Source organism: Dipodomys ordii, unplaced genomic scaffold (genome assembly GCF_000151885.1).
Source record: "Dipodomys ordii isolate 6190 unplaced genomic scaffold, Dord_2.0 Scaffold63, whole genome shotgun sequence".
NCBI classification, from domain to species: domain Eukaryota; kingdom Metazoa; phylum Chordata; class Mammalia; order Rodentia; family Heteromyidae; genus Dipodomys; species Dipodomys ordii.
The window spans coordinates 4,913,363-4,929,875 of NW_012267279.1; the positions used below are offsets into that span (position 1 = coordinate 4,913,363).

The window sequence follows — 16,513 nt, forward strand, 5'->3', positions numbered from 1 at the left end:
CCTCCACCAGAGTATACCCTACTTGCAATCAATGAACCTTTATTTATACATCATTATCACTCAAAGCTTGTAGTTTACATAAGACTTTGATCTTGGTGTTGTATATGCTATGGGTTTGGACCCATGTACAATGAATGCATCTACCAAGTATACTATCAGAGACTGGTTTCACTACCCTAAAATTCCCCTGTGAATACTTTTTAGGATATGCATGATAAAGAATTTAGGAGAACTTACTTTCAAATAATCAGCTACTCCCCCCACCAAAAAAAAAAAAAAACCCTTGTGAGTGTGTGCACATGGGCCTATATGTACATAAATGTGGGCAATTACACACAGACAACTAAACAAGTGTGCTTGAATCAAGGTGTGGCTTAATGCAAGTATTTCTTCACTAAGTAACGCTTTACGTTTTCCTGTGTTTGAGAGTTTCGTAATAAATAACCCAAGAAAATGAAACAAAGAACTAAGGATGCAGAGTATGAAGTATGATTAGCTTTTAGGTAGCTACTGATGTGTGTGAATCCTGGGTCAAAAACATTTTCTTACTGTGGATCAAGGTGCTGAGTTTGAAAATGCTAGCTGACAGCAACTTGCTGCTCTCAGCACACAACAGGCAAGCAATAAGTATCTGTTAATTAACCTCCAGAAGCACAGGATTTAAATGAAGAAGCAAGCTGAGAAATCAAGTTTGTCCCCAGTTACATCTCATTAACTCAAGCTGGGTCAAAACATCTAAGCACTTTTCCCTCTGAGCAGACTTGGGCCTAACCTCCATTCAGCTTCTAGGCCCTTCTTATCAGATGTAGAATTACTCATCAGGAAGAGTTGGTTCTTCAGGCTCATTGTTCCATGCCAGGGAAATGTGTGAACAGAAAGCTCTTAGCAGGGTGATCAACTGTCTTGGTCTGCTAGGGGCCCAGGAGTTTTCCAGGACAAGGGACTATCACGGATGCTATCCAGCGTGATCCAGAGCAGCTAAGTCACTAAATCTGTGAGAAGACTTTGTGACAACTTTGGACAGATCTGGGAGAGTTGACACTTAGTACCGTGTGGCGGATGGTACCCCTGCAGCGTGAGCAACAGCTGGACTGGGACAAGACTGAGATCTCTCTGATAGCACCCATATGACAACGGCAAATGCCACATAGTAAAGGGTTTTTGATGCGGTGACAGAGCCTTTCTTTGATTACTCATCACCTAACATGGAAAGCAGAGGTGAAAGAAAACTTACTGTAAAAACATCATCGTCACCAAGCTCGGCTTCATTATGAATCGTGGAAGATGATGTTGTTGAACCTAAAAAGACAAGAAGGTAAAAAAAAAAAAAAAGTCAAAGTTTTTTCCCAAAGCATGTAAGTGAAATCAATCATTTAAAAAGCTGTTTTGGTGTTTTGTTTTTTTTTTTTGTTTTCTGCACTGCTAGGGCTTTATAAATGCAGGCAAGCACTGAGCTATAATGCCTAGCTAAAAAGCATATTTTAATAAAAATTACATTCCATTCTTTTTGCACAAGAATTGTGCCAGTACAAACAAGCTACCTGTTAAATGCTTTTCATTTCTTTTTCTCTGCCTTTTTTGGGATGCTTCCTCAACTAACTTTACCTACTGATGCTGTTGCCAGTTAACCTCTCATACTTGCTTGTGCCCTGGCCACCAGAAAACAAGCACCATGGAGGTCAAGGTGCACTCCTTTGTAATGACCTCCACATTCTAGCTGTGGAAGGAAAAACACCTACATGGGAACCCCTCAAATCAGACTCGCCAGTCTGACTGCGGCAATTGGACTTAACTTCATTAGCTTCATCTAGAGACGAAGAAGTTTTGGCTGTGCAGTCTCCCATTCTGAGTTCAGATACTACACTCTAAACTCCGGATTAGTTAGGTCCTAGTGGCTTATACCTAGCAGCTGAGATGTGAGGATCCCGGCTTGAAGCCAGCCTGAGAAGAGAAGTCCATGAGATTCTTATCTCCAATTAACCAGCAAAGAGTGGGAAGTAGAAGTGTGGCTCAAGTAGAAGAGTAGCTGCTAGCCTTGAGGGAAAAAAGCCCAGGGAGAGCAGACTGGCCTGAGTTCAAGCCTCAGTACTGGCACAAAAAAAAACCAGAACAAAATGAAACAAAAATACCTAGATTGCAGGAACTATGTTCTAAGCCATAACAGGAAGGTTTTCTCTTACACTGTCAGAAGCCCACTGATTTATAATTGCCTTTTCAGGTCAAAATGAAGGCTCCTGTATGAAAACCCAGCTTATTCTACCATGGAATGAACCAGGTCAGTAAAGTTCAACTTGTTTTCTTGTTCACTTTATGCTTTAATTTCACTGACAAAAACAATATCCAAAAAACCAACATTGAAATCTGTATAGGCAATAGACAGCCCAAAATTTTTGTCTTTTCCTTTTCTTGGTCATGGTTTATTTATACAATGTGTACTTACAAAGTATTTTGTTATGATATAACATGAAAGATGAAAAGAATTGCTGAAGCTGGCACCAGTTGCTTACACCTAAAATCCTAGCTGCTCAGGTGGCTGAGATCGGACGATTACAGTTCAAAGCTAGTCCGAGCAGGAAAGTTCATGAAACTCTTATCTCCAATAAACTACCAAAAAAGCTGGAAGTGGAGCCGTGGTTCAAGTGATAAGAGTGCTAGTTCAGGGACAGCACCCAGGTTCTGAGTTCAAACTCTGGTAATGGCACACACACACACAAAAGTAAATAAAAGAACTGTTGGAAATGAATGAGGGGGAAAAAAAACCCAAAACAAATTGAATTTCCAAGAGGGAAACAGGAGACAAAATGAAGCCCATAGCACCCTCTGTGCAATTCCCAGTGGTCATCCATGACTTTCTCTACTATGGATCTCAGCCTCCTGAGTTGCTATGATTACAGGCAAAGGCCGCTGCTAAATGCAGTGATTTGCTTTCCTTTTCCCAAATCACAAAGAAAAACTTGAATAGTCTTTTTAATGAAACATACATTATTTGTGACTCGTTTTCCCAAAGTTTGGATTTGGCATTAATATGCATGTTAGAAATTTCTTTCTTCTCAGGGCTCTGAATATAGCTCCTCTCATCCTCCCTCTGACTTGAAGTGTTGAATTGGAGAAACCCAGTGTGAGAACTCCTGTCTGGAGGCTCTTCCAGGCCAGGACCAGATGTAAAATAAAACGCCTCATTTTCTCCTGTGTTGTCACTTTGTAATTACTCTCTCTAGATATTTAGAAAGTTCTGACATCTACTGACCTGGTCCCAAACCCTCCCACGAGCAAACCACAAATATATGATGGCAAGAACTTGGAGCATTTCCATCATCCTACTAAGGGTACAGTGAAAAGTTCAATACCTTCTATAAGGTCTTCGATTGCTTTCCTCACTCCCCTGTCAAAGGCTCGCGCATCAGCAGGGCTTTGGAAAGTAAGTCCAAACTTCCTATTATCAACCTTCCAATGATGAAATGTTGGATTGGCTTTGGTGTAGACCAAGTCCTTTCTTACATAGCATTCCAATACCACCTGAAGGATTGAAACACATAAGCTGGTTACTAGCAGAACAGCCATGATGATATTTGGTTACAGAAATCTAATTGGGAACCATTCCTGGAGGCAGCTAACAAAAAACACCCACTTTTTAATTTTTTTCTCTTCACCTGTGAACCCCTCCACTTAGCAGAAACCATTTCTTCCTGTGATCACCTTATCTTTGCTGGCCCTGCCCTGAGATCAAGTAAGCCCTACTGTCCTGGCTGTCTTCCTTTACCATGGCTCCTCTTCCTTTTGCCCCAACTGTACAAGACTAGGCCAAGAGCTAGATCTTGCTAAGTTAGGACTTTGTACCCATGGCTCTTACTCTTCTCTTCATGCTATAAAGGATGTCTCCTTGTGACCCAAAGTTAGCAAGTTGAAAATTAATCGCTTCATCATTTCTTCTCCCAACTCTCCAAATCTGGCAATGCCAACCCTTCACAGCTCATTCTCTCTGGCTCAGAAATCTATGAAGTCATCTCTGCCTCCTTTGCCTCCTCTTTAGCCTTTCTATACCCTTGCATTAGTCACCAAGTCCATTTCATCGATCCTCAAGCTTCTTTTCTTTCAACCCCATTTCAGTTGCTGTCACCCAGATCTGAGCATCTATGAACTTTACATTTAGATTACTAGGCCAGTCTCTATGCTTCTAATAATGTTGTCTCAGAACTGGCCACTGTTGAGCGATAGCTTGATTAACCTTTTTATCTGCAGATCCAGACCCCCTGATCTCTGGTATCACTAAATGGAAATAACAGCAATTGTTACCAATGAGAACAAGAACATGCTCAGAAAACACCAAATAAACAAGAAACTTAATAGAACCATATTCATTCACCAGTACATTTCTGCCATCAGTTGTCATCTTGTATTTATTTGGTCCTCCCATTTTTCCCTTGGCAATTTAGTACTTGATTTCATATTACTTTAACAGTTTCATGTAGGTTGCGTCCCCCTAACTTTGGTGTAAAAAAATATTGCAGGGGCTGGGAAGGTGGCTCAGTGGTAGAGCGCTTGCCTTGCATGCTTGAGGCCCTGGGTTCAATTCCTCAGCACCACATAAGCAAAAAGAAAAAAGCCGGAAGTGGTGCTGTGGCTCAAGTGGTAGAGCGCTAGCCTTGAGCTAAAGAGCTGAGGGTCAGCGCCCAGGCCCAGAGTTCAGGCCCCACAACCGGATCCAAAAACAAAAACAAAACCAAAAACCAAAAAAATACTGCAAAGTAACTTCCTGTGTTTAACAGTGCTATTGTGGATACAGACACCAGTTAATTTCATATTACAGAGTAAAAGACACATTGCAATCATGTAAATATAAACTTCATTCTTTATTCATAAAATCCTCCAAACTATAGTATTCCAATGGCCTCATTATAAACACCATAATGATTTTACTAAGTTTTAATAGCCTTGATCTTGTTTTGGCAAATGTTCACAATTAACACCGTGTGATCTTGTTAATTCAGACAAAATGAAGGGCAAGGGTGAAGGCTTGCCTAAATTAGTGTAAATTTAAATAAGAACAGCTTTAAATGAGTACACATTTCAAGAACATATCAAAGCAAAAGGGAATTAACTGCTGCCTAGTAAATGTTCCCAAATGTAATAAATAAGATTAATATTCAAATTGGTATGTTCATTAGCAGTCCTAAGCAGTTAACTTTGTGACATTTTATTGAAAGAAGACAACCGTCCCCTTGAACAATTCTATTTATGACTAAATCGCTTATTATGACCCCTTACCCCTAAGAATAGTGCAATGATTAAATGTCAGCCCAACCCCATTCCAAATAACCAGGGCTTTACCTAACAAATGTTATCTATTTTAGATTTTTTCTTTTGCATTCCTTTTATTATTATTTTTATTGTGAAAATACTGTACAGAGGGGTTACAATTACATGGGCAAGACAATGAGTACATTTCTTATCAAGCATTGTAGCCTCCTCCTTTGTTTCCCCTTCCCATCCCATCCTCCCCCTGCCCCCCCACTCAACGCTCCTCCCCCCACACCAAAGTTGTAAAGTTCATTTTCGACATAATGACTTGTATGTCTCATTGTTGCAATGGGTCCACCTGTATCCCTATTTAAACGATTTGTTTTTTCCCTTCCCCTCCACAAATTATACCAAAATCAAATACAGTGAAAGCAGGGGTTATACCGTGGGGGAGGGACATACAAAGCAACAAAGAAATAATCTTATAAATGTGTTAGAAACAATCACATGAAAGAAAAAAACATTTGAATACATATCTTAGGGTTCATTTCCCTAACATCAATTTATCTGACCTTTTCTGCTTGACTCAGACATATACTAGTTATTTCAAATAAGGGAAACCATGGGACCTAAGTTTCTTTGGGCTGGCTTACTCATTTCCTAACAAATGGGGCAATATCATTCTTTCTGATGGAGGCATAGAATTCCATTGTGTATATATACCACATTTTCTTGATCCATTCATCTAAATTTTAGAGTTTAATAGTCTCAATTCAGCCTCAAACTTTTTTCTAAGCAAAAAATAAAGGCTGTCTTCCATAAGTTTTGGGTGAATGCTGTAAATTTTGTCATTACTGTCTGAATTTTAAAATCCTTCTAAAGGTATAATTTCTTAGAGAAGTTTAAATAAGTTGGGCACCAGTGGCTCACACCTGTAATTCTAGCTACTCAGGAGGCTGAGATCTGAAGATTACGGTTCAAAGCCTGGGCAGGAAAGTCCATGAGATTCTTATCTCCAATAAATCACCCAGAAAACCAGAAGTGGCACTGTGGCTCAAGTGGTAAAGTGCTAGCCTTGAGCTGAAGAGCTGAGGGACAGGGCCCAGGCCCAGAGTTCAAGCCCCACAACTAACAAAAAGAAAAGAAAAGTTAAATATGCTCAAGTTTTGGGCTAGGAAGGTGGCTCAGTGGCAGAATGCTTGCCTTGCATGCATGAGGCCCTGGATTCAATTCCTTAGCACCAAATAAACAGAAAAAAAAAAGCCAGAAGTGGCACTGTGGCTCAAGTGGTAGAGTGCTAGCCTTGAGCTGAAGAGCTGAGGGACAGCGCCCAGGCCCAGAGTTCAGGCCCCACACCTGACCAAAAAAAAAAAAAAAGTTCAAGTTTAAATTAGGGGAGGTAAAGAAATCAGATATAATCTCTTTATATCCCCTTGGGCAATTTAACATCATTATGTTTCTAAGTTTAAAATGAAACAGTTCTAATGTTTTAATCTTTGTAACAGATATAAAGTGAAGCTCTGGTTGTACAGATGATCAGATATTACTATAGAACTGAAGAAAGACTTTTTTAAAATTGTCTTTTAATGTGCATGGGGAGAAAAAAAGGTTTTAAAAGTTTTTATTTTATATATTTTTATACAAAAGTTTTGTATTTTATTTTATATATTCTTATATACATAGTTGTACAATGAGGTTGTGATTTGTTTTGTGTGAGCCAGTACTGGGTCTTGGATTCAGTGCCTCATACTCTCAAGGCTGGTGCTCTACCCCTTGAGCTACAACTCTACTTCCAGGTTTCTGGTGGCTTAATTGGAAATATGAGTTGTACAGACTTTCCTGCCTAAGCTGGCTACAGACTATGATCCTTAGATCTCAGTCTCTTGAGTAGCTGGGATTACTGGCATCATCTAAGAAGCAAATGGCTTGATTCTGTTCTTGTTGCAAGTTTTTGTTTTTAAGTGGATGGAATTAGAACAAATCATGCTAAGTGAAGTAAACCAAGCTCAGAGAGACAAATGGTGTATATGTTCTTTCGTATGTGGAAGCTAGATCTAAAATATAATGGGACATGATAACTTAAAACAGGACGCTAGGCATTCACACACAAACTAGAGGAGGATATACTTGGTGGAAGAACCCAAAGGTATAACTTCTCTGAACATTTTAAATACTATTTATTAAAACATGGGGTTTTTTGGTTACTATTATTTTGGTGGTGGTGCTGTCGGGCATTTGGGTTTTTTAAGTGGGGGGGGGAGGACGGGGGCACAGAAAGGAAAGGAGGAAGGGTGAAAAAATGCAATCATGTTATTCAGTATAGACTATGTGGAAAACAAACTACAAAACTGGAGGTCAGGGACGGAAGAGGGAAATAGGGGAAAAGCAAAAGAAAGGGTAACCTTGGCAAACGAAAGGAATGTCACTGATTTCGTGACTTATGAAATGACAACCCCTCTGTACAACACCTTAATAATAACAATAAAATATTTAAAAAATCTACCCCAAGAAATATGGGCTATAAAGAGGTAAGTATTTCAGATAAATGTGGCAAAGCTCCAGCCTTCTCTCCCACCTTATCCCTGATATAGCTCTCAGCTTCCCAATGTTATTCACTCGACTTACAGTGGGGACCACCCCACTTCCTTTGCTGTGCCTTCTTTAGATATACCTTGAAGCTTGGGGTTTAAGTATAGCCATACCTGTATGTTTGTTTTCCTTTAAAAAAAAGTCTTAGGTAGCAGATAAAGGTCTACATAGCTCAGTGGGGGGTAAGAAGTGTGTTTAAGGCCCAGATTTTGATTCTCCAGCATTAAAATCCAAAAGCACATGCATCAAAAGCAAACGTCTACATTTGTAGACATCAGTACATCCTAAATTTTGGTCTATAGGTCTTTGGAAGCCTCACCCAACTTGCGATCATTTTAGGGCTCCAAGATGGAAAATCTCTCTTCATTACCATAATAAGGCATTTCTGACCTTTTTATTGTGGTGACTTTCCTAGTGTAGAAAAGGAATGGTGGGTGTAACTCTGTGTGATAGGCATGACTCAGGATAGCACGGGAGCACCACACGGAGTCAAAGCCATTGGATGCTTCTCTATAGCATGATCCAGGTAAGAAATGCTAGCTCTTAATGAAAGCGAAAGTTCTTTCATTGTAATATGGATTCTTGGATTTGACCTGCTATAATGTTTCTCTACTTGAAACATAGGGAGAAGGCCTGCTTCATACAAATGGTTAGAAAAGGAACAAATATTTCCAATAGCCTTTTCTCTTCCACTGCCTTTAGAAGTGGGATGATTTTCTCAAGTAAAAATGTTTGTGTGATTGTTTCAGCTGTGTGCAGAACTGTGTGTTTCTTGGAATACCATTTTACTGAAACAACAATCACTGACAAGCTATAGTTAATCAGCCTTGAGTATTTGGCAGACATTTTCTTGAAAATGAACAAAGTAAGCTTGTCATTTCAAGGAAAACAAGTGGAGATTTTTGTTGCCAATAATAAAATTTGAACTTTTCAAGTGAAAATCAAAATTTTTGGACAGCTTAGCAGTGCTTAAATGTTTTTCTAATAAGATAATTGGTGATATTAAGCAATAACTTTATGTTGTTGCTTTTCCCTGGACATGGAGAAGCACACCTGCAATCCCAGCTACCAGAAAGCTGAGGACGACTGTAAGTCTGAGGACAGCTTGGGCAGCTCAGTGAGACTTTGACTTAAAGGAAAAATTGTAAGAAAGGGCTGAGGATACTGTCCAATTGAACAGTGTTTGCCTGGATTCCACCAGTAGTTAAGTACCACCCCTCCCCCCCAAAAAAGAAAGAAAATGTGATTCTTGTGCTACTGCAGGGTTACAATTCTTTTCCAGATGAGCAATGTACAATGTTACAAAATCAGGCAAGAGTAAAAGATCTATTCAAAGTGAAAGGTAAACTAGTGGGTTAATGTAAGAGAGCATAAAATTTCCTATCAATGGTTCCAGATTCCACATGAAAAAAAACTGCTATTGGTTGAATTTTGACATAGTACAAAGAATTATCTGAAAAGGCTTCCTTTTCCAACTACCCATCTTTATATACTTCAACCACAGAGAATCTATTACAATACATTAAAACCAGGAGCAGTTTAAGAATCTAGCTCTTTTCTATTAAGCCATATTTTCTGAAAATGCAAAGCAATGGCACTTTCCTCATGAATTACTTTTGTTCTGCAGAACAGTTATTTTTCAGTAAAGTGTCATTTAGATTTACTATTAATGCATAAAGAGTTTGACTTTTAGTTTCTAATACATAAAATATACCTATAAATCATGGAAACAAAGAGAACTCTTTGGGGGTACTACCATGTTTGTGTTTGTATGTGTACGTGTGTATGTGTACGTGTATGTGTGTGTGTGTGTAAAGGAATCCTGAGACCAAAAAGGTTTACAGACTACTGCTGTCCACATGTTACTGTGTATGTCTGTTTTTATCAGATAGCATTCTGGATAGGGAACTAAGTAAAAAGTTATGCATATGTAAAATTCAAGTCCTGGGTCAACTTGCTTTTAATTTTTTTTCTGTACCAGCCATGGGGTTTGAATTTAGGGCGTGAGCACCTTTTCCGCTTCAGGATAGCACCCGACTGCTTGAGCCACACTTCCACTTCTGGCTTTTTACTGGTTGATTGGAGAAGAGTCTCATGGAATTTTCTGCCCTGGCTGGCTTTGAACTATGATCCTCAAATCTCAGCTTCTTAAGCAGCTGAGATTACAGGTGGAGCCACTGATACCCAACTCTTAATCTGCCTTTTTTTTTTTGGTCCGGTCGTGGGGCCTGAACTCTGGGACTGGGCGCTGTCCCTCAGCTCTTCAGCTAAAGGCTAGCGCTCTACCACTTGAGCCACAGCGCCACTTCCGGCTTTTTTTTCTTTTTGCTTATGTGGTGCTGAGGAATCGAACCCAGAGCCTCAGGCATGCAAGGCAAGTGCTCTACCACTGAGCCACCTTCCCAGCCCCTTAATCTGCCTTTTTTAAAGAGCTTTGCCAGCTCAACTTCTCACCAGTTAAATGTGAGAGTGCTCTGCAACCTATGCATGGCCACTGAAAGAAGCAGTCAGTCCTTTACATTTCATAATTCAGGATTTGGGAAGGAAAAAGCTCCTGCTCAGCCAGGCTTCAATTGCATAAATACTTAAGAAAACTTAATTGTCTCCATCTAACCAAAATGCACCTGAAGAAACTACTTGTGAATGAATTGGCATCTGGAGAGCATGCCTATTGTCTCATAGCAACAATGAAACAAACCACACCAAAACACATTGAGTTGGGAAACTGTACTTACTACTCTGAAAAAGAACTACTTGCACTTGTGCCTTAGAGAGAATATGGGGAACTCTGGCACCATCCAATGTGTCCTAGCAATGACCTGCACACTCTCCCTGCCATTCCACCTGTAAGAGGGGCCTTCTTCTACGACTCACCCTTCAGCAGAGCTCCCACATGGGGGGCCTATGCTCCGGCCCACAGAATTACTGTCTTATGAGAGTGTAGGAGGAAAAACAGAAGCCACTGGGCCCCAAAGGTATGTGTATATATAGTAATGGCAGTGTTGTGTAGAGACAGAAATGCAGAATTTTCCACACACTGAAATAGACAAGGGTTGTAAAGACGAAATTCAACTGGGTGTACAGGTATGTAACTGAATTACCAGTGGATGGGTGAAGGGGCAGAAAGAAGAATGGAAAAACATGGAAAAGGGAAGAGGCACACTTTGAGACCAGCACGGTCCTATACAACAACAATCAACAGAAGCTGGCCCACACTCTGCAAGGGCAGGCACGGAACTGCAACTGTCTTGGTAGGCAGAGTTACTAAGAAGGGTTGGGCTTTGGTTTCATAAAGAAACTGGTTCCAGTCAGGCTCACACTTGTAATCCTAGCTATTCAGGAAAGTTGCTATCTAAGGATCATGGTTCAAAGCCAGCTCCCTGCAGGAGTCTTATCTCTAATTAACCACCAAAAGCTATGGCCAAGTGGTAGAGTGCTAGCTATGAGAGGAAAAGCTAAGTGACAGTGCCCAGGCCCCTGAATTCAAGCCCCAGGACTGTCACACACCCACACCCACACAAATAGGTCCCAGTACTGGCTCCACCACTGACTACATTTCCCAGACATGGGAAACAAACAACTTTTTTTTTTTTGGGGGGGGGAGTCCATCGTGGGGCTTGAACTCGGAGCCTGGACACTGTCCCTGAGCTGTTTTGCTCAAGGTTAGTTCTCTACTACTTTGAGCCACAGTGCCACTTTCGGTTTTCTGGTGGTTAATTGGAGATGAGTCTCATGGACTTTCCTGCCCAGACTGGCTTCGAACCATGAACCTCGATGTCAATCTCTTGAGTAGTTTGGTGTGAGCCACCAGTGCCCGGCATGAAGAGTCTTTTAGAACTCAGCTCCTATTACAGTGTGGAGATAATATCTTCCTCTTTCAGAATGGTGCAGGAATGTTACTGAGGTTATTTATTGTCAAGGACCTTGAACAAAGCAGAGTCTGTAATTACTATATACAAGTCACTGGTAAGACATTAGTTCATAAATGCATATGTAAAATTAAGAGGCTGGGCTAGATAATCTTAAAGGGCTATTTTAGGTTGATATATTCTATGACAAACCACAGAAATACCAGGAAAAAAATAGCTCTATATATACATAACCCTTCACTGGAGATAATTTGCTAACACAGAAAAATTAAAGACAAAAAAGTAGGATCAAGTAAATTAGTAAAGTCTATTTGTAGCAAATATGGCAAATGGAGATTATATCATTATTAAAGCCCTTAATCAGCGTCTATACAAAAGACACTAACAGATAAATTCAGATATAACTTTATCAAAGAGAAAACCATTTCAGTTAATTAGTAAATAATTATGTTACTGTTATTCTATCAAACTGAAAAAGATTTAAAATATACATGTGTTAAAGAAAAGTTTTAGGCCGGGTGCCGGTGGCTCATACCTGTAATCCTAGCTACTCAGGAGGCTGAGATCTGAGGATCACAGTTCAAAGCCAGCCTGGGCAAGGAAATCCGTGAGATTCTTATCTCCAATAAATCACTAGAAAACCGGAAGTGGCTTACTGTGCTAGGGAATTGAAAAACCACTGTGGCTCAAGCAGTAGAGCGCTCGCCTTTAGCTGAAGAGCTGAGGGATAGCGCCCAAGCCCAGAGTTCAAGCCCCACGACTGACCAAAAAAATAAAAAAAAAAAGGAAAAGGCTTGCATGTTAGTAGCAGTCCCTTTCTATAACTTCTTTCTGAAGTTATAAAAAATTTAACCCCTTGAGCTGGGCATAAGTGGCTCATGCCTCCAATCTTAGCTACTCAGGAGGCCGAGATCTGAGGATCTTGGTTCAAAGCTAGCCCAGGCAGGAAAAGTCCAAGAGACTCTTTCTTATCTCCAATTAACCACCAGGAAACTGGAAGTGGCATATGGCTCAAGTGGTAGAGCGCTAGCCTTGAGCTGGAAGAGCTGAGGGACAGTGCCCAGGCCCAGAGTTCAAGCCCCACAACTGACAAACAAGGGGAAAAAAATTTAAACCCTTGAAATTATTCCAAAAAGTGTCAATAAATGAGGGTATTTCTTTGTAACAGTGGGGTTGAAGGGCAAAAAGTAATTAGGCCTATAGTCCTAACTACTCAGGAGGTGGAGTTGTGAGGATCATGATTTAAAGCCAACCAGGGCAGACAAAGAGATTTTTTTTGGGGGGGGGGAGGGAGTAGTCCTGGGGCTTAAACTCAGGGCCTAGCCACTGTCCCTGAGCTTCTTTTGCTCAAGGCCAGCACTCTATCACTTGATCCACTTCTGGCTTTTTCTGTTTATGTGGTGCTGAGGAATTGAATCCAGGGCTTCATGCATGCTAAGCAAGCACTCTACAACTAAGCCACATTCCCAGCCCTCTAGAGACTCTTTTCTCCAATTAACAAGCAAAATGACAGAAGTAGAGTAGTGGCTTAAATAACAAACCACCAGCCATGAACAACAACAACAAAAAAAACAACCAACAGGTCAGAGCATGAGGGTCTGAGTTCAAGCCCTGGGACCAGCACTAACTAAGTAAATAAATGAATGAATTTAAATGAAAAAATACATAAGAAAATTATCTTAGTACATGAAATGAAGGATATGGTCAAATGAACAATGGAGGATCACATTGCTATCAGCAACATGGGAATGTTCTTATGAGAATGTAAGAGTATAAGAAACAATACAAAGATGGTTACAGGGGCTGGGGGGGATGTGGCTCAGTGGTAGAGAGCTTGCCAATCATGTATGTGCAAAACCCTGGATTCAATTCCCTAGCACAGTAAAATGAATCCATAAGAAGTAAATTTGTCAATTAACAGGACTTAAGAAACAAAGAACTCCCACGCATCTGGTCAAACCACTACTAAATATCCCCATGCTACTGATCACATGTATGGTGTATATGTGAACACCGTTATATGTTATATATAGACTGTGATAGACAATTTGCTCCAGGAAAGTTAGAGTGAACTTGTGACTTTAAATGAGCATCATTATTCCACAATACTGTGAAATTTGGGAAATTATGTAATCACTTAATCACACACACACAAAAAAAGAACCTCGGGGAAGGTAGGGAGGGAAGGGATGGTAGGGGGAAAACAATGGAGGGGGTAACAATGCTCAATAGGAAGTGTACTCATTACCTTGCTCATGTAACTGTAATCCTCTGTATAGTATCTTTACAATAAAAAATTTTTAAAAAAAGAAGTAAATTTGTCGACAAATTCAATTATAGACAAGTAAAAATAAAAACATTAACAAGAGTTGGAAACCTGTATTAAAGACCCAAAGTTGGTTGTGCACAGGTGGCTCTAGTTTAATTTAGAAATCACTGGTATCAAATACTGGTTCCAGGCCTCCAAATGGGTCACCAAGAGCAAAGAATCTTTGATTCCTCAATTACAATACAGGTTGTAGGAGACATACAAATATGGAGCATAACTGAGGGGCTGAGGCTATATTTAACACAGAGAAAAAGCAAGATGAAGGGTGGTTAATTTCCCTTTTCTTGATAGTGTGATTATACTGCTTTTATTGAAAAAATCTCATAAATAAAAATGTTTTGATGATTTGACTGTTATGTAGGGAATTTCCTGAAAAGATATTTTTTAAAATTAGCTGCATTTCTCCCTTTGAATTTTCAGAAATTGATTGGGTGTGAAAATGGCATTTCTGTTATTTGTACATCACACTTACAAATTGTTCTGTGTTATCCAGTAACTTTTTCAGATAATCAGTGAAAAAAAATTTGCACTTAATACATAAGACTCAACAGATAGGTTTATGAGTCTCAAATGGGATGTCTGCTTAGTATATGAGGTCCTGGGTTCAATTCTCAGCACCACAAAAATACATGGATGTGAGTAAGAATCACAACAAAATAAAACAGACTTGTGTCTTCTAATTTTCCTCCTATCAGAGATTCTGTCAACAACACAGAAGTGGCTGTCCAAGTTATGAACTCACAATCCCTGACTCTTGTGAGAAAATAATTACTTTCCAAGTATTTATTTATAAACATGTATAATTATTTATAGATGTGTGATACTCCTTTTTGTTACTTTCTTTTTCCAAACATGTTGTACTCATTATTTACAAGGTAAAAGCTACAGTACCCTTTGGATAAACACATAAAAGGAGCCAAAAGTCAGCTGACTCTGCCTTTACACTTTTACCATCTATCATCCAAAGTTCAATGGCAAAGCTCCAGGAACAAACCCTACATTTAAAAAATTCTGGCTTCATAGTTCAGTGGCATTATGTGACTCGCCATAATAAGAACACCCCCCTTTTGTGTTAAATATCTTGTAACAAAGTCAGAAAGAAATACATCTTGATGAATCCAGGAAGCAAACTTGATTGCTCAATACACTTGTAAGCATGTGTGCTGCATGGTGTGTGGTCATTAGAGATTTTGTTGGAAAGGTGTTGGCTTTGTTTTAAAATCTGGCTGCAGCTCCAGAGTACATTTGTAAAGGTTTTTTGTTTTGTTTTGTTTTTGCAGAAGTCTGAACTGCAGAGAGAAATACAAAATACCAATGGGAAGAGGGATATAGCTTAACATAGAGAAGTCAGTCACTACTACTGGTGAACATGAGTTGTGTGTCTACCATTACCAGTTTGTCTTTCTGTCGTTCACCATGGATGAGGAAGCCGCTGCGTCCACTGCCTTCGGGGTGCATGACCTTACACACCCCAACACGACTGATCCCGCCTCCTTCCTGTGGGAACCATCCCCCGCTGGAGTCATCTCTGGTCATAACCACAGCCTTGACACGCACAATATAGCTGTCACTAAAACGACAAGAAGAAGGGACATGACAATGGTCTGGTAGCTGCAGAACATGTTTTGCAACATGAGATGACCACAAGCCAGTGCTTTCCTGGCTTGTTGCCAGAAAATACACATCTCCACAGGCAGCGTCCCTTGACATTTTTGTGTGTGTGTTGCAGTCCTGGGGCTTGAACACAGGGCCTGGGCACTGTCCCTTAGCTTTTTGCTCAAGGCTGGTGCTCTACCATTTGAGCCACAGCTCCAGTTCTGGCTTTTTGGTGGCTAATGGGAGATAAAGAGTCTCATGGACTTCCCTGTCTTGGATGGCTTTGAACTGTGACCCTCAGATCTTAACTGCTTTCCCCGCCCCTTACCCTGTCAGTCATGGGGCTTGAATTCTGGGCCTGGTCACTATCCCTTAGTTCTTCAGCTCAAAGCTAAGGGTCTGCCACTTGAGCCATAGTGCCGCTTCTGGTTTTCTGGTGGTTTATTGGAGGTAAGTCTCATGGACTTTCCAGCCCAGCCTGGCTTTGAACCGTGATCCTCAGATCTCGGCCTCCTGAGTGGCATGAGCCACTGGGGTCCAGCTTAGATCTCAACTTCTTGAGCAACATATAGGTGTGAGCCATCATTGGCTCTTGGCCCATCTTGGCTTTCAGGGGAAAAACAAAATGCACAAAACTCAATGTAAAAGAGTATTTTATGAAACTAATAACCTTCTTATTTAGCAAAAGAATAAGATAATCCATTTCCACATAACAACTTTTCCATTTATATAATCGTTTACATAGGTAGGAAAGTATTTCAATTTAAGCAACTCTGTTATACACTCGTAGCTCTCTGTTTATGATTTTATTTTTTCCAGTCTAAAACTCTGCTTTCGCAATAAGTTCTTTTGCACCTCTGCCAAAAATCCTTTCTCCTCCAGAGACCAAGTC

General features: G+C 40.2%; 1 protein-coding gene across 4 annotated transcripts in view; it reads right to left on the bottom strand.

Annotated features, from left to right (window-relative positions):
- Spred2 (sprouty-related, EVH1 domain containing 2) overlaps window positions 1-16,513 on the bottom strand; it is a 127,125-nt gene that overhangs the window by 19,713 nt on the left and 90,899 nt on the right. For all 4 annotated transcript variants that reach the window (XM_013022580.1, XM_013022581.1, XM_013022578.1 and 1 more), the window contains exons 2-4: window positions 15,418-15,595; window positions 3,348-3,516; window positions 1,235-1,299 (exon numbers count right to left, since the gene is read on the bottom strand). In XM_013022580.1, the coding sequence (XP_012878034.1) occupies window positions 1,235-1,299; window positions 3,348-3,516; window positions 15,418-15,595 (412 nt within the window). The remainder of the gene's footprint in view (window positions 1-1,234; window positions 1,300-3,347; window positions 3,517-15,417; window positions 15,596-16,513) is intronic.